Source organism: Rhodnius prolixus, unplaced genomic scaffold, assembly GCF_049639745.1.
Source record: "Rhodnius prolixus isolate KJV_2025 unplaced genomic scaffold, Rpr scaffold_9, whole genome shotgun sequence".
NCBI classification, from domain to species: Eukaryota; Metazoa; Arthropoda; class Insecta; order Hemiptera; family Reduviidae; genus Rhodnius; species Rhodnius prolixus.
In genome coordinates, this window is record NW_027411604.1 from 26,699,772 (window position 1) to 26,720,333 (window position 20,562).

Sequence of the window (20,562 nt, forward strand, 5' to 3'; positions counted from 1 at the left end):
GTCGACTGAATCTCCAGTGGCCCCGCGACTTCCTCGCAGTCTGAAGGCCTAAAAATCATATCCTGTAGAGAGTGCTACCACTGAGTAGTTTCTCTCATGCCTTTTACGCATCCATTTATCCTTCATTCTCCCTATTTACTTATTGTATTTATGTATATACAGATTGTAAATAACGAAATAAATTAAAAAAAGAAAATATTTGAATAAAGCTGCAGACCTTTTACAAATTAGAAGCCAGCGCGTTTTTATTGGCACCCTCCACATGTCTACTGTACTAGTCCAGAAACGATTCATAAGTTTTACAGATATTTTGTTAGATTTAGCCATAAAAAGAAATATTTACATATATTGTTTTTTTGGGGAGGAATTAATTTTAAAAATGAAAATACAATTCTTGTACGGGAAATATCTCAATTTACAAGCCCTGAGAATAGAGAACAATATCGAATTAATTTTAAAAATGAAAATACAATTCTTGTACGGGAAATATCTCAATTTACAAGCCCGAGAATAGAGAACAATATCGAATTAATTTTAAAAATGAAAATACAATTCTTGTACGGGAAATATCTCAATTTACAAGCCCTGAGAATAGAGAACAATATCGAATTAATTTTAAAAATGAAAATACAATTCTTTTACGGGAAATATCTCAATTTACAAGCCCTGAGAATAGAGAACAATATCGAATTAATTTTAAAAATGAAAATACAATTCTTTTACGGGAAATATCTCAATTTACAAGCCCTGAGAATAGAGAACAATATCGAATTAATTTTAAAAATGAAAATACAATTCTTGTACGGGAAATATCTCAATTTACAAGCCCTGAGAATAGAGAACAATATTGAATTAATTTTAAAAATGAAAATACAATTCTTGTACGGGAAATATCTCAATTTACAAGCCCCGAGAATAGAGAACAATATTTCCGATACGTCAGCTAAAATTTCTTTATTTTCAGTTTTGATATTTCAACATAGATACATAAATATATGCAAATAACCAATATTTTTACGCTAATTTAAGAGTGAACAATTTAAATTTTGGGTGGGTATTCTTACACACACAGAGGAAACCACCCTCATCCATTTGTTTGGATTTCTATCCAACCGCTAATAAATAGTACGTTAGGATTTCAAAATTGGATTAACTTTATCCACAAGAACTGTATGGATTAAAAGCGGAAATAAGTATTTTGCGATCTTTATCTGCACAGTCATTCGTTGTAGTTGAAAGATTTAATCTGTGGATGATTTAATTTTTTTTTTTTTAATTCTTAGTGAATCTTCAACTTACATTTTTATTTATTTTTGTGTTTTTTAATTTTTTTTGTATTTATTTTTTTATTTTCTGTGATTTATTTATTTCACTCTCTAATTCCTTTTATATTGCACTCTAGGTCAAGGAGATCCTCACAGGATATTCCTGCCCAACCGAGAAGGGCTTCCGAAATACATATACCTCATATACCCTGGTTAAGGTAATCTTATATTTATTTTTTTTTAATTTTATTTATTTATTTATGTTTTTGCTTTATTTTTATTTATGTTACCTCAATGTGGACATTTTACTAGAGAGAAAATATTCGCCTTATTACGTACGCTTTAATAAGAAGAGCGTCTTTTAATTATTACGTTGGTTTTTTTTTAAATTAAATAAAGTTGTAATAAGGCTTATTATATATCTTACTTCGTCTTCACAATAGGTTTCTACAGTCTGAGCCTTGATCTTCTCTAATCTTCTGGGCTCTTAGCCAACCTACTACAGCATCTTACATCTAGCTGCTTTGATTCTCTTCCTTAGCATGATCGTATCTCCTTCTACGCTCCTCTCCTTAAGGCTCACGTGAGTTCTCTTCTCTTATAGGGCTCAACATCTTTTTCAAGGACTAAAGGCTTTGCAGTTTCAAGAAGAAAACAGAAAAGAAAATGCACTTTTTGTTTGCAATCATCATCCCAAGAAATCAAATAGTCACTTTACTTCAAGATGTCTCCTAGTGGGGGGTTTACAATTTTGTCGTTAGTTAAGTCAAAATTCTGTAGTGACCACTCATATGACTTTCTCTCATGACTAATTCTCAAAATCTCAAAAAAAAAAAAAAAAAAAAAAAGAACTAGGATCGCTAATTTACCGTCAGGTCTCTGATTTTTTATACGATTTCTCAGTTTTTGAGAACTTTCGTTCCCAATATTTGTCTAAAAAAACACTTTTAGACTATGTAAAAAAAGAAGAAATCTATGTAATTCATCTTCTATAAGTATTATTTTTTATTTTTTCACTTTTTATACTATACTTTTTATACTTTTATACTTTTTATACTTTTTATACTTTTATACTTTTATACTTTTTATACTTTTATACTTTTATACTTTTTATACTTTTATACTTTTATACTTTTTATACTTTTATACTTTATATACTTTTATCCTTTTATACTTTTTATACTTTTATACTTTTATACTTTTTATACTTTTATACTTTTTATACTTTTATACTTTTTATACTTTTATACTTTTTATACTTTTATACTTTTTATACTTTTATACTTTTTATACTTTTATACTTTTTTTTTTATAATTAAATAGCTTTCATTTTCTAATGTATACACACGTAATTATTTTATTATATTTTTATTTCTCTTTCTTTTTCATTCTTAAAATGTAAGAAGTTAAATTGCATTCTCGTTTAATGTCCATTAGATAGACTCCTCCGACGATCGATTGATCAGGGATAAAATCTTTATTATTAAATTGTAAAATGCTTAATAATTGTAATGTATTTTTAAATAAAGACTACTACTACTACTACTACTACTACTACTACTACTACTACTACTACTACTACTACTACTACTACTACTACTACTACTACTACTACTACTACTACTACTACTACTACTACTACTACTACTACTACTACTACTACTACTACTACTACTACTACTACTACTACTACTACTACTACTACTACTACTACTACTACTACTACTACTACTACTACTACTACTACTACTACTACTACTACTACTACTACTACTACTACTACTACTACTACTACTACTACTACTACTACTACTACTACTACTACTACTACTACTACTACTACTACTACTACTACTACTACTACTACTACTACTACTACTACTACTACTACTACTACTACTACTACTACTACTACTACTACTACTACTACTACTACTACTACTACTACTACTACTACTACTACTACTACTACTACTACTACTACTACTACTACTACTACTACTACTACTACTACTACTACTACTACTACTACTACTACTACTACTACTACTACTACTACTACTACTACTACTACTACTACTACTACTACTACTACTACTACTACTACTACTACTACTACTACTACTACTACTACTACTACTACTACTACTACTACTACTACTACTACTACTACTACTACTACTACTACTACTACTACTACTACTACTACTACTACTACTACTACTACTACTACTACTACTACTACTACTACTACTACTACTACTACTACTACTACTACTACTACTACTACTACTACTACTACTACTACTACTACTACTACTACTACTACTACTACTACTACTACTACTACTACTACTACTACTACTACTACTACTACTACTACTACTACTACTACTACTACTACTACTACTACTACTACTACTACTACTACTACTACTACTACTACTACTACTACTACTACTACTACTACTACTACTACTACTACTACTACTACTACTACTACTACTACTACTACTACTACTACTACTACTACTACTACTACTACTACTACTACTACTACTACTACTACTACTACTACTACTACTACTACTACTACTACTACTACTACTACTACTACTACTACTACTACTACTACTACTACTACTACTACTACTACTACTACTACTACTACTACTACTACTACTACTACTACTACTACTACTACTACTACTACTACTACTACTACTACTACTACTACTACTACTACTACTACTACTACTACTACTACTACTACTACTACTACTACTACTACTACTACTACTACTACTACTACTACTACTACTACTACTACTACTACTACTACTACTACTACTACTACTACTACTACTACTACTACTACTACTACTACTACTACTACTACTACTACTACTACTACTACTACTACTACTACTACTACTACTACTACTACTACTACTACTACTACTACTACTACTACTACTACTACTACTACTACTACTACTACTACTACTACTACTACTACTACTACTACTACTACTACTACTACTACTACTACTACTACTACTACTACTACTACTACTACTACTACTACTACTACTACTACTACTACTACTACTACTACTACTACTACTACTACTACTACTACTACTACTACTACTACTACTACTACTACTACTACTACTACTACTACTACTACTACTACTACTACTACTACTACTACTACTACTACTACTACTACTACTACTACTACTACTACTACTACTACTACTACTACTACTACTACTACTACTACTACTACTACTACTACTACTACTACTACTACTACTACTACTACTACTACTACTACTACTACTACTACTACTACTACTACTACTACTACTACTACTACTACTACTACTACTACTACTACTACTACTACTACTACTACTACTACTACTACTACTACTACTACTACTACTACTACTACTACTACTACTACTACTACTACTACTACTACTACTACTACTACTACTACTACTACTACTACTACTACTACTACTACTACTACTACTACTACTACTACTACTACTACTACTACTACTACTACTACTACTACTACTACTACTACTACTACTACTACTACTACTACTACTACTACTACTACTACTACTACTACTACTACTACTACTACTACTACTACTACTACTACTACTACTACTACTACTACTACTACTACTACTACTACTACTACTACTACTACTACTACTACTACTACTACTACTACTACTACTACTACTACTACTACTACTACTACTACTACTACTACTACTACTACTACTACTACTACTACTACTACTACTACTACTACTACTACTACTACTACTACTACTACTACTACTACTACTACTACTACTACTACTACTACTACTACTACTACTACTACTACTACTACTACTACTACTACTACTACTACTACTACTACTACTACTACTACTACTACTACTACTACTACTACTACTACTACTACTACTACTACTACTACTACTACTACTACTACTACTACTACTACTACTACTACTACTACTACTACTACTACTACTACTACTACTACTACTACTACTACTACTACTACTACTACTACTACTACTACTACTACTACTACTACTACTACTACTACTACTACTACTACTACTACTACTACTACTACTACTACTACTACTACTACTACTACTACTACTACTACTACTACTACTACTACTACTACTACTACTACTACTACTACTACTACTACTACTACTACTACTACTACTACTACTACTACTACTACTACTACTACTACTACTACTACTACTACTACTACTACTACTACTACTACTACTACTACTACTACTACTACTACTACTACTACTACTACTACTACTACTACTACTACTACTACTACTACTACTACTACTACTACTACTACTACTACTACTACTACTACTACTACTACTACTACTACTACTACTACTACTACTACTACTACTACTACTACTACTACTACTACTACTACTACTACTACTACTACTACTACTACTACTACTACTACTACTACTACTACTACTACTACTACTACTACTACTACTACTACTACTACTACTACTACTACTACTACTACTACTACTACTACTACTACTACTACTACTACTACTACTACTACTACTACTACTACTACTACTACTACTACTACTACTACTACTACTACTACTACTACTACTACTACTACTACTACTACTACTACTACTACTACTACTACTACTACTACTACTACTACTACTACTACTACTACTACTACTACTACTACTACTACTACTACTACTACTACTACTACTACTACTACTACTACTACTACTACTACTACTACTACTACTACTACTACTACTACTACTACTACTACTACTACTACTACTACTACTACTACTACTACTACTACTACTACTACTACTACTACTACTACTACTACTACTACTACTACTACTACTACTACTACTACTACTACTACTACTACTACTACTACTACTACTACTACTACTACTACTACTACTACTACTACTACTACTACTACTACTACTACTACTACTACTACTACTACTACTACTACTACTACTACTACTACTACTACTACTATGTAAAAAAAATATAAGAATAAAACAAATCACGGTCATTGTTTAAACAACATTACGCAAACTCTTAAAAAACTACGAGAGAAACAAAATCGTTAGCCAGAGAGAGAAAATGATAAAAAAAAAAACATTTTAAAGTGACCCAGAAGTCTATAGGGGGAAGTATGGCCGCCGGGGTACTTGTGAACAGGCTTTGTCCCTTTGATAGTCTCACAAGTTGCTCTATTTAGTTACAACAGCTGGTATTGATTTCATCTTGGACCATATTGGCACTCTGCCATGAATAAGTTTTCCACACTGGTTTATACCAGGGGAAAGAGAAAAACAAGAGCTGTATTCAATTGGTATTTAGTTTTATTTATTTTTCTTATTCCTGGAGTTAGGGAAATTATATGGTTTTAACACTGAAACTGTTTTGTGTGAGATAAAACAAATAGAAACAGCGTAAAGTGACGACATGCCACTGTTCATGTGTAGAGGAAACATAATGTTATTTTTAACGGCAAAATTTTATACCGAGGGCACCTTTTGGGCCCCAAGGGATCCTTGGGCTAACCCCTAAACTATCCTTTCAACGTATTCCATGGACTTGGTCGCCTTTATGGATTAAATAAGAAACAAAAATCCTAAATTAGCTGACCGGAACTGAATAGGTTAGTTTCGAAAATTAGTTACCTTTAAATTGAGCACGTACAATAATATTGAACATGAAGTTATCAAATTTTCATTTACAAATTGGAAAATTTCAAGAAAATGTAAATTACGTAAAAAGCGGTAAGAGAAAAGTCTTGTATTGGCACCCAATAATTTGGGTTTTATCTCTTAACACTGCATTGCCAATCCTATGTTAAGTCAATTTGACTCCAAAAAAATAGGAATGGTCTCTGTTTCCCCACATCTCATAGCTATCCCGAAATGCTCTTAGATATGCTATCCCCACTCTCTCACCATTTGATAGTCACGAGCTGAAGACCGTGGAATTCTTAGTTTCTTTTTGCAGATTAGTTTACTTGAATCATGAGAGTCATTTTGACTCCAGATTGGCATTACATGTAAATATATCGGAGTCATTTCGACTCCTGGTTGGTAATATAAATTGATTTTCTGTTATTAACTTGACTCCAGATTACAATTTTGGTCTGCCCATACAGGGAAATTTACTTCTACTTCAAACCCTTCTGAGATTTTCCTCTTGATATCGTTGAGTGTCATAAAAATTATATTTCTATAGATTATGAAAATCGAAAGCAAGATTCATTCATGGTTATTCTTTTTTAAGCTAAATGTTACAGCGGTATCGTACAAAGGGAAGCTCAATAAACTAGGTTGCTTCACTCATCTTTACATAATGATTCAGTGAATCGAGATTTGTGTGCTAATCGTAAAACTTGAAGGTAGTCATTGTGTTTCTTTTCTAATATGATCAACATTTATTGCCTGAATGCTTATGTGATAAATTTACATAATTTTCATAGAAAATATCAAGGCACAAAAAAGCCTCTTTCTAGAATTGATTTTCTGTCCGAATGCAGCAAAAACTTGCAGCGAATTAGGTAATTTCCGACCCGTGTCAACAGCGCACAGTAGTTGAAAAAATAGTTAATGTAATTTAAAAAAATGAAAAAGCCCCTGATCAGAAGGAAGTCAATCAGGGTTCTAGAAAATACTGAAATCACTGCGATCTTAAGTTGAAGTTAATTCCTTCTGCGTGAAATGTTAAAGCCGATTTGTGGACAGCGCCAAAATTTTGTTTTTTCGTTCTTAATTCCTATCCTGCTCATCCTTTAATGCAAATTTTATTATTAAAATAGAAATCAATATAAAAAAAGATAAAAATAAATTATGGAGTCAATATGGCAATAACTGACAAAGTTCGAGCATTGGCAATGCAGTGTTAATAATGTATCCCTAATTTGTTCAGTAAATATCAGAACGTAATTTTAACATTTTTTTTAAACTCTCAAAATGTACCTACACCTAAATAAATAATCATTAATTAAATTGAAGCCATGGTTTGAAAAAGATTAAGAACCACTTAGATATCTCCCTTAAACAGATTTTTTTTAAAATTCCAAATTCCATCAGCTGTAAATGTTAAAGATAACCAGCAAAATATGAAAATGTATTCTAGTCGAACTGTTGAAATACAACAAAAGAATGTCCTTGCATTCTACACCTAAGCAGATTATCATAAATAAAAAATATATATCTGACGTTAGCTTCTCATAACCGGTTTTTCCTCTTATACAAGTTGGACTTATATAAGTCCCAAATAGGTGATCCATAGTTTTCAATGTTAATCTTTTATGAATCTTTTTTTAAAAGAAATTCTAATCATTGGAACGAATCATTTAGATTTCTGGTATTTAATTGATTCGTAAATGGAGAATAAAGGTCATCGAGGCCAAATCACACTACATAACCTTTTACCCGTAATCATGAAATGTTCCCTCCAGTCTATCTGAACTGTATTCTTATTCTTCTGGCAGATTAAGTGCGATATCTTGGACTCTATCTCGACAAATCTCCTCATGTGGTAACCCCAAATCCGATTCAAGCGATATAAATTTAATCTACGTTATCGAATGATCAAAAGACTCGATAATCGATCTAATTTGATAATACTGGTCAAAATGGAGTTCTACTAGCTCCCAAAGTTGGATATGAAGACTTGTACAGTACGATACTGCTAAGCGTTCCAATCTTTACCGCATCCAATCCCAGATAAGTAAGCAGACAATTCACAATGCCTTATAAATCCCTTCAGTTTTTGTCCTAGCCAAATCCCGTTACACTAAATTTCAACTTCAACCGCGGTAGATAACGCGATCTATCACAAACTAACCATCTCTTCTCTCAAATCCTTCTCGAAACCATCGATAGCCTCGCGATCAGCTGATCGCTTCTTTGAAAAGGACATCCTTCAGAGCTAAGTTAGTCTACTCATTATAGTCATTTTTGGTGAGCACATCATTTAATTATTTCAATTTTTTGTTAAGTTTATATATTATACGCAGCCATATTTACTTGTTGCTATTAGGCAGTTGTACATACATGAAGGGTGTTATAATAAAAAACAAAAAAAAATTGTTTTGCCCACATTGAAACATGGGTTTATAATTTATTAATAGCAAAAAGAAGAGAAGGGATTAAATTAGCTCAGTAGGTATGCGCGATAGAACAGCAAGCCGAAGGTCACAGGTTCAAATCCAGACGTGCTGCGCTTAGATTTTTTTCTCTTCCTCTAAAATCTCTACAGCTCACTTGATCGGTGATGAAACTGTTTACTTTCTAAAACCCATCCCAGTGGCCGGCAGTGCAATGAGCAGATTGCGTGCACCAATTAGATCATGACTCGCCTTAACTTAAAGAAGATCTTGATTGAAAAGTGATAATTTCTCTTCCTATTTCCCCCTCCAGAAACTAGTTCCAAAATCAAGATCTCAAAAAAAGTTTACCAATTAATACTCTAATTTATAAACATTTGTCTAGAGCAAGACCATTCTTAAGAGAAATGTAATTACTCGTAGTATACATTTTCTCAGATCAACATTTAATTAAAAAATAATAAATTCTATGGTAGATTTATATCTATCTATGGTAGACTATAATAAAAAATAATAATAATAATAAAATGTTAATATACAATATACGTATTTAAAATGAGGCGACAAAGCTGCTGCAGTAACAGTGCTTAGGAATTGCTAGACAAGGCCTTTGTAAAAAGAATTAAACTTACTTTACCAAAGAAAGTTTAGGAATTAGAGCGAACTCCAATTATAGGTAGCCAGAATTAAAGCAATTAACGCATACATCCGAAGCTGACTCAGAGGAGATCTATGTGGCAGTGCCTATTTGTAATAACTTCAAAGCTACACACTTAAAATCTACTCTTATCACCCTTCTGTTTGTAATTATAATCTAATAAAACCCTTCTCTTTTTTATTTAAATTGAATTATTATCTAATTTGTATTGAGTTTAGATTTAAATTTAAATTCGACAATCTCTTCATGCAATTAATTAGTGTTAGACAATTAATTAGACAATCTCTAAATGCATTAATCAGCCTTATAAAGGACGCTTCAGTTTCTGACGCGACTAATATTATGATATACGCCAAGAATGACGGCTCTTTCGCACCAGTAACTCATTCACTTAGCAGACAATTTTTCTTTTGAATTTTGAGCGCTGTTATGAAAAAAGGCAGTCATTTGTATTGATTGTGAAGGAAGTCCGACTGTTCCCAAAAATTTTTTCGAGAACAGCTCATGATATCGAGCTGAGGTTTTGGAGACAATGTTACAGATGTTCTGTAAAAAAAATAATTACAGATTTATTTAGTAAAATGGTACTTTTGACTAGCCTACTTGGACAAAAACCTCTCACTCATAAAGCATGTTTAGAGACCTGTACGTCCTATGCTGCAAGTTCTAATAGGTACCTAAGGAAATTACAATAAGTATTTGAGCTCGCTCATGAAATTGTTTTTGTAGTAATTCTGTACAATTGCTGTACATTATTGTTTTTTTTAATTATTATTTAAGGCGCGTCAACATCTAAGGTTATTGGCGCCCGGAGCTTTTTTCAGTGCAGTGCCGGCCTCAGGCAGTGAGCTGTAAGAAGCTCCTATGAAGAGAAAATCTAAGGGTCAGCTGCTGGATTCGAACCCGGGACCTCCGCGTGGGAATCTAGTATGCTAACCTCATAGCTAATCCCTTCCCTTACATTATTGTTACAAGTCAAGTCATGCTTTCAAGTGATTTTGTGCTCAAAATCCTCATTAGAGTTGGTTAGAAATCAAGATACCTTCACATTTTTTTAAAGAAAACATTCAAATTATTATAGATAATAATTTTGGAGGGAGCCTTACATACATGGGGCTAACTCCTCTCCCATTTGATGTACAGCGTCGAGACTCCCATAATTCATGAAAATCGCTTCACGCGTTGAGGCTACGTTGTTTACAAAAAAGGTAAGTCTTCTTAACAGATCTATATCAATATACAGTTGGTACTTTACGTACATATCTATATTTTTTTAATTTAAAAATATTCTGTCAAATGTTAATATCTGCCCCACTGGTGGGGGTAGCTTTGAACACAATATAAAATAGAAAGAAATGATATTACTTTACTCTGAATCTACCTTCTATCAGTTATTTCTCTCGACTACTACATTACTTTCTCTTTTAAACCACTGAAATCCAGTTCAAAAATCAAGAATGACTCAGTTCCGGGATGTTGTACCCGAAGTGGTGATGGGTTTAGGAAGTTTGAACAAAATATTAGGTTTGTTGCGCTTCTTAATGTAGCTTCGGACCACTTTCCCCTTCTCTGCGATTAAACAAAAAAAAAGTCACAAACTTGCAGGTCGATAGGGCGGCACATTTTAACTGAGATGTTAAAATGTGCCCCCTCTCCTTCCATAAAAGAAAATATAATATCCAACAGTTTTTGCAAGCAAATAGACTTTTGTAAACACTAGATTTAAAAATAAGAATTCCAAATGATAATATGGACTAACAATACTTACAACTTGTCCACTACAATCTTCACAATACACTTCCAAAGCTGCTACAAAAATTTTACTTCCACCTTACAAAATATAACATTCCTCAATTCTGGGCTTTACAAAACAATGAAAACGAAGGGAAACTCTGTCAATTATACAACAGGTCTACCACAACATATGGAGAAAATTACCAATCATAAATGTTTAATGTTTGGCGAGAAATTAAAATGTTCATATGTGCCCCCCTCTCCCCTATTTTAAAGAAAATTTGGGAATTTTATCTTTTTTCTAGAATAAGAGAAACAAATTATCAAAGTTGGGTGTTTTTCAACGTTACTCTTTACCGTGCACTTTTTGACGTTCAACCCTTATGCAACTATTCTATCGGATATTTTTAACATCACTTATGCTTAATCGATACCAATTTTTTTAATTATAACACATTCCTGTAGACAAGACCAACTATCCTTCCTGATTTCTTGTAGAATGGAGCTCCCTGTTAAGCCAGTTCTTAAGACTGATTAAAAATGTAAACAGCTGAAGCTTCTTTTATCTATCTTTGATAACTAGTACAAACATAATCTACTTCCTAATTAATTATATTTACATAGTAGCAAGTTTGGTACGGATATTGCTAACTAAATTGGTAGTTGTTTCTTACTTGCCAGAAAGGTATTAAGTTCTTGGATAATTAGTGACCTAATTTACCTAGCAGAATCACCTCAAATCCCGACCTCTATCAAATTAATATTGCATTTAATTAAAAAGTGATTGCATTACTGGATCGCAGGGTCTTTTTTTTAAATTTAAATCCTTTATAAATAAATTTAATTATAATTTTGTTCGCCATTAGATTTAATATGATCATTATACCTAAATATTTTTCTAATCTAAAAGTTAAACAAACGTCTGGTGGTATTACGTGTTGATTTATTTCGGTTCTTTGATAGGAGAGAAGGAATTGGGTTAGTGTTATCTCGTCAGGCCATCACAAGAAGTTCGCCGTCATGATTCGCCCTTAGATTTCTTTTTGTTTTTGAAGTGCTCAAACTTCGTTTCACCTCTTTGGAGAATGGTTACGTCACCAGAAGGAGATTCCCAAATTGGGGCGAGTAATTTTGGCGTCTCACCGACAGACTGAGTTCTTTTTCTCAGTCAAAAAAAGATGAATTATGTGAATGGTTTTACTGTTCATTATTTTTGGTGACTGATTTATAGTTTCAATAGGATGAAAAAATAAATGACATTTCAGTCGTGTAAAATTTATTTTGCCGAGCTTTCGACCTAGGGACTAGGTCATCTTCAGGGCTAGTTTACAAAGTAATATTTTTAGATTATAGGGTTGATGTGTCTTCTGTCTTGTCTGTTCATGGACTGACAAGCCCTGAAGATGACCTAGTCGCTAGGTCGAAAGCTCGGCAGAATAAATGTATCACGACTGAAACTGGCATTTATTTTTTTCATCCTATTGAATGGCTTTATTTTAATTTCGTCCTTTGAGAGGCACCTCAATTAAAATTAACCTCGTGATCTAATATTTATCGGTTTTGATTTTAAAAATGAAACAGTATATTATTGTCAGGTTAAAGTTCAGTGTCGGTTCAGTTCGTAAATCATATCACAGTCATTTAAAAATTTTATTTACTTTTATATTACGAAGACTCGAAATATTTTGACGTGCCTTTTGTATTTTTATATGTTCAGGCCATAAATAAATTTTAATAAAACATAAAAAATATTCCCTTATTCTTCTTCTTCCTTTTTCCCTATGTTTTCTATCCATGTTTTATCTCCCTATAAATTGTGAGTTTTTGAAGTAAAAAAAATGTATAATTGACAATCAAACGCGTAACCTGGAATCAAAATACTAGACTCAAACGAAAAGAACTAAACAGACGATTCAAACTTCTCTCTAGACTTCTCGACAAACTATTGAATCATTCATTAAACAACAAACGACTTGTCCTTGCAATGATGCTCAAACCAGTCTGGACACGTGGAATGAAACTTTGGAGCCAATCCAATTCTTCCAGTCAAAAACACTTAGTCGAATCGCTGCTAATGCTCCTTAGTTTGTTTCTAACATTGTCTTGCACAGGAGATCTCCTTGTTCCCTTCGTTTCTGAAGCTACAAAATCCCGTTACGTTAAATTCTTAACGCTTCATTTCCTAATCAGCTAGTTTCCCAACTTGCTGCATTGCCTGAAAATACTCTTAAGACGGCTGAAGCGCGCAGGTGGCCACGCGATCTTCTAAATAAAGTAAGTGCCAGTGCACAATAGTGATTTGTTCTACGTTGAGAGTTTCACCAATGGGTGAATTCTACCCTAATGTTACTCATGGTTATACTATGCATCTTGTTGTATCAGCTTCACTTATTGCAGAAATATACTGCTATTGTGAAAAAACCTGGCACTAAGACAAATTCATGTTAGTGTTCACAAGTGATTTGTTTGATAGTTTAGGCCATTAAATAACCCAGGTTTCACAGTATTACTCATAGTTCTCGAGGGTGAGGGGAAAAAGAGAAGAAGGATAGCCAACTTTACAAGCCGTTTTTTCCCCCAATGGACGGGTAACAATCATTTACTTTTCCACACTCATTTTGACAGGAAGGGACAGAGCGGGCCGCACTCTACGCCTACCCCTGACAGAACAGTACCTCGTTGCTACTCTATCCTCGGTCAGCTCTTTAAAAAACATGCTTTGGCAACTTTACTTTATGTACTCTAAACCGCCTGTCCTGTCACTACATATTTTTTCAGCCGCCATTTTGTTCTATTTAATGAACTGACAAACAATTTGTCTACAAACTTCCAAAAAAAATTTGCTTTTGGTTGTTCTGATATTTAGTTCTCTTTAATTTTTATTTTTTCTGGCTCTTCAGTGAATGAGAAGATATTGAATTTTGAGTCTGCACTCAAAAAAAACCTGAGCCTGAAACGTTGTTTTTTGAAAAGGTCATCTCTCTCTCTCTCTCTGGACGTTTTTGTCTTTCAGAATGTCAGTCAGTCAGTCAGTCAATATCTCAGTCCGCGTCCACCGTAACGCAAACAAAAAAAAAAATCACCGGAAGGCTCCTTAGTAAAAGGAAGTTATGTGAATGTTCACACTAGCTTTCTTATTTATCCCATAAATGTATCGATTTCCATATATCTATCGATTTAATAGGATCCCAATCCACGTGTACAGAAATTAAAGCCGAACTGCTAATAAATAAATCAAACTACTTTTGGTTAAAAACAGCCTGGAGTTAATTTCGTCAAGTTTGACGGAGTCAAATACTTAATTGTTTTGTGAAAAGGTAACTAATAAACAACGTGAACTTTTGAAAATGTGTGGGCGTTTGAAATTAAGCAGAGTACTTGGTATAATACTTATAAATAAGTATTTAAATAAATAAATTTAAATACATAAGTTCTGTTTAAATTGCCACTCCCCTTTAGTATAAAATACTACACCAACTTTACAATTCTAAAACAAGTTCATTAATTCTAATCCATTATTTTTTGCAAAAAAATAAAAAAAGTTTTACGATTCATTAACATTGTGGATAACACGTACACATCATGTAACCTACCTCATTTAGTCAGCATAAGTGTAGTGCGAGATGGAAATCTCTACATTAAACTGACTATATCTCTGATAATGGATAAAGGTCTGAAATCAGAGACTGGGATGCAATAAACAAGCGAGCTCTGGATAAGATCAAAGATAATGCCAACATATTTAATTGAAGATGGACCCAAGGCGGACTGGGACAGTTAAAAAATAGCAAAATATGGATTTTAAATTGAATTTGAGGCTTATTAAATTTAATAAATTAGCACCGTTTAAACTGGTACTAGTATCCACATTAAAATACAGTTACAGACGTATTTCAAAATTGAATTATTAGCCCAAAAAATGGCCACCATCCAAGTTAATGAAATGGTTTATAACACCTTTTACTGAAAGTTCACAGAATTTTACATCGTAATCGCTTTTATTTTCTTCTAAGGATTCTCCACAACTTGTGGTTCTCTTCAGCCATCGCGAGTAAATACCTTCTTCCAAGCGACACGATCCTGTCCCTGTTCCTCTGTCAGACCATATCCCACCATCATCTCCTTCACCTGATCTCTCCACCCACTTTTGGGTCTTCCTTTCTTCCTCCGGCCATCCACCTCGCTGTCCATCACCACCTTAGGAGACAATCTCTCTGGACCCATCCTCCTTAAATGTCCATTCCACGTGAGTACCTTAGTCTCATCTAACTTCCAAGACGTTCTTCTCCACTCCCTGATCGAACATCCTCCAGGTCACCTCCAAAAATCCAGGAGTCTCTCGCACTAGCTACTGTTCGACATCCATGTTTCTGCACCTCACAACAGGATGGCTGGAGAATCGATGTAAAGATCAGCCTCTTGGTTCTGGGTACCTAATTTCCGCTCCATAGCACTGGGCTCATAGGCCTATTGCTTTTTTCCCCTCCCTGATTCTCCACTCTACTTCCTGCAGGGAGGAACCATCCTTTTCTACTATTGACCCAAGGTATTTAAAATGATCCACTCTTTTAATGCGTCTACCTTCTATTTCTGAGGTAACTTGCATTCGAAGTGGATAGGATCGTAATTGCTTTTACTGATGCAAATTGTGCTGTACACTACTGGAGCTAAATTGTGCAAGTTCATCGTACATCGTTTTTGGTACATCGATTACTAGAACATTAGTGCCCGCATAGTTTTATAATTTCACACTTGTATGAGTATCAAATATTTCCTGCCTTGATTTAGATACCAACTCTGGGTATTCTTATTACATTACATTACGTTAAAAAAAAGAAAAAGATCGATATAGATATAATCGACTTGATATCTCTAGCGAAATTGTTATACCCTGCTAGCGGACTTTTACTTACATATGTACTGAACTAGAATAATACGATGGTTGATATGAAAGGAATTTAATCAGCATGTTTATGCATGGCAAACATGTAAAGGCTGGATTCTCTGCAACATGAGGTGATTATGTAGATTGCATAATTCTCTAAGCAACAACATTATCATTAAGATTGCAAACCGCAGAAGAAGATAAACTTCATAATGTGTTTGCGTGATTTATTTGAATCGAGGCAATCAATATACTGATTGATTGTTCTTTGCTAAGAACTTAATTGTTTGTTCCATCGGGAAGACTGATTGATTACCTCTTCTAATTATATTAACTTTGAGATTCTTTTTTGTTTTTTTTTGTAATCTTTTATTGGAATTTACAACTGCAACGATTGTTGCAACAAGCAAATATGGTACCTGATTAAAAAAAATACATGAAAATCATGAGTGGAGAAGGCACCCAGTGGTGTCACTCCATACTGAGCCAGCATAAGCACTCCAGCGTGATTAGCATACTAAATTCCCACGCTGAGATCGCGGGTTCGAATTCAGCTGCTGACCCTTTGATTTTCACTTCCTAGGAGCTTCTTACAGATCACTGTAACAAGAGATTACTATCCGGTGGCCAACAGTACTCCGGGCGCCAACGACCTCAGATGCTGTCGCTCCTTAAAATTTAAAAAAAGAAAAATGGTTTTGATTTGTTTAGAAACCCCTTTTAGAATAGCTTTAAACCATTCAATGCCAGAATTACGGAAAGATCAGATTCTAGGAGAATATTCAATTTATTTATTTTGAACTAGTTACACGGCTCAATCTTAAATAAGTTCATTCCGTTAAAGATTTAGGGATTGGTATTTATTAGCTGTTTTTGTAGAAATGAAAATTTTTTAAGCCTTTGTAGATTGCTCAGTCTTGTCTTCGAAGGTCGGTTTGTTTCTTTTTGTTGTGAACGACCAGCTCTGCAGTCCTGTAATAACTCTTTATTTGATTCAAGGATCCGCTATGGTCTATTTCCTGGATCTACTCAGGTTTTTTTGTTACAAAAATATATATATATATATATATTTATTTATTAACAAATCATAATTCACAATTATTTGTTTTAGGAACAAAAGTCGTTCTGTTGACCATGGGACCACTACACCATTCGACCTCGAAAGTCTCAGATCTAAAGTCGAAGGCAGATTTCAGTCATTGGATAAACTATCAAAAAGCAGTAAGTACTGACTTTTTTTCCGACAAAAATTGCTACTAATTTCTTAGATGAACCAATTTAGCAATCATAAATCCTCTTAAGAGAGAAAGTAGAAATCTACAACATATATATGTATATTCATTTAAAAACATAAAACGTTTGCAACATAAAAATAAAACCAGGACAGTTAAGCTAGCCAAGAACTTGGTATCTTGCAGAAGGAAGACTAAATTCCTGGAGAGCTGTTAGAAGGACAGGACCAGTGTAGGCCGCCGGGTAATGGCAGGATATCTCGTCCTGTCAACTCCAAACACACACACACAGGGCTCTTCCCCTTTCCACTTTAGTCCTTTCTAAAGAAAGGATAAATAGGATTGTACCACAATCCTATTTTTACGTGAATTTCTTTGTATAAACTTTAAGGGAAGAAATAAACATTACTTTTTTTTAAATATCCTTATTGTAATAATGTCTCTACATCCATAAACGTCAAAAAAAAACAGGTTGTATTACAGTTGGGAATTAGGGAATTTAAATTTGAATATCTCTGAAAAAATGTAAAGTAACAGAAGTAGTCTGCAGTATGGCAGTAATATCTCTGAATTAGGTATACAGGATATCTCCTTGCCTCATCATTATTTACCTTGTTATCTTTACCATTCTTATTTCCTGTACCACTCTAGAGTCTGCGTGTTTCTTCGGCCTTTCCCTCAGCTCTTTCCCAGCCATGAAGGTGGTGTTTTAAAGAGAGAATAAGTGAACAGTCCTAAAGGTGGACCACTAAGCCTGGAAACATAATGGAGCGGCGATGATAGCGAAGAGCAAATCGGCGAAAACAAACACAAGTTAAACATATGGGGCCGCGCATACCGGGGAGCATATTAATGTAGTTTTATTTAAAGAAACCTCTGTGAGACCAAAAGGATCTTCTACATCACAACCGATTTGTGTTGGACAAGGAATGGGACAGGATTAATGGGGTTAACATTGAAATTCGTCCTTTTCTTGATTAGCATGCCTTCAACACTGGTTAGTATGTAATCAAATTTTGAAATAGACATTCGAAAATACGCATGAAACTTGCTAGTATGCTACCGAAGTTGTTGGTACAAGAGATGGAATTCACCAAGTTCATGTCTAGTCCTGTTTATATCATGAACACTGCAGCTCCTACTTCTCTAAGCTGCTGTAAATACCAAATTTTAAAGGAAGAATTCTCATATAGAAATAATTCCTCCATCATGTCTCGTCGAAAGGAGAAACGCGACTAAACTCGTCACTACGTGCATGCGACTCTTTGCTCGCTGCTTGTCGGCCTCTTTGAGTTGAAGCAACTATCATCGCCGCTTTGCTCGCCGCTTCATTATGTTTCCAGCCTAAGCAAGGATTGCCAGCGTTTTTTTTCCTTTTTTGCGCTGGAGAAGAATGATAGAAATATCAAAATTCGCATCAATAGCTAACACCAACTCGGCAATTCTAGAAAAGTGGCTTCCCACTGTCGATTTATTTCGTTTCTTCATCATTCATTCATCGTGGTAGTGTCTTTGTGTAAAATAGTTTATGAGTATGTTGTGCACTTTTGTATGAAAAAAAGAAAGAACAAGAACAATTTCTGAAAATGCCGTTTTTTTGCCTATTTTCGGCAACTTTTTTCCCGATACCTATTAGATCTGGAGTGTTGCTAAAAATTACGGTTATAAATGAGGACTTGCCCAATATTATACAGAAAATTTGGGAATTTTATCTTTTATAGAAAAAGAGAAAAAAAAATGGTCAAAGTTGGGTGTTTTTCAACGTTAAGCTTTTTCGTGCAGTTTTTGATGGTCAACCCTTATACAACTATCCTACCGGACAGTTTTAATTTCAATAAAGACATCTTATTCTATCTTTCTTGAAGGCGCCACGGTAGCCGAGCGGTTAGAGGCAAGACCCCGTAAAGCTAATAAGTATTGTGGTACTGGGTTCGATTCCCGGTCTTAGGCCTTGGATTTTATTTAATGGTTAATAAAAGAAATTTACAGTAAAGTTTGTTTGCTAAAAGTCTCCATCAATGACACCTAATTGGGTAGTTGTACGTAAAGCCCGCTTGAAAAAATAGGCAATTACTTTACTTTACTTTTCTTTCTATCTTTCATGATATACCAAAATTTAAAGGCAACAAAATAGCGCTGTTTTATAGGGTAGGAATCAGCAAAGATACTGGGTTCGTCTCCAGCTGTTGGACCTTAGATTTTTTTTCTTCCTAGCAGCTTCTTACAGCTCACTCTTCGGCGTTGTCTTTGACGAGAGTTTACTGACCACTGGCCGGCAGTGCACGGAAATAAGCTCCGGGCGCCAATTACTTTAAATATTGATGCGCCTTAAATTAGGAACCAGTAGTAAACGTTGCCCGCTACCTTGGGCTTTACTTAGACCGAAGACTTTCTTGGAACCCCCACACTAGACTTAAAAGAACAGAACTAAACAGACGCTATGGACTACTTAAAAGACTCTTAGACGATAGATAAAAACTCTCTCTGGTCGACAGAAGACTGATTTATACTTCTATTTTGAAACCCATCTGGGCGTATGGAAT

General features: G+C 33.9%; 1 protein-coding gene across 12 annotated transcripts in view; it reads left to right on the top strand.

The window, feature by feature from the left end:
- The window catches only part of mtd (TLD domain-containing protein mustard), a 510,063-nt gene that overhangs the window by 258,976 nt on the left and 230,525 nt on the right, over positions 1-20,562 (top strand). For 11 of the 12 annotated variants that reach the window (XM_074129449.1, XM_074129444.1, XM_074129451.1 and 8 more), the window contains 2 exons: positions 1,403-1,483; positions 17,899-18,008. Coding sequence is in view for 10 of the 12 variants with exons in the window: in XM_074129444.1 (XP_073985545.1) it covers positions 1,403-1,483; positions 17,899-18,008 (191 nt within the window). In the remaining 2 variants the exon portion in view is untranslated. The remainder of the gene's footprint in view (positions 1-1,402; positions 1,484-17,898; positions 18,009-20,562) is intronic. The other variant, XM_074129454.1, reaches the window with a different exon arrangement.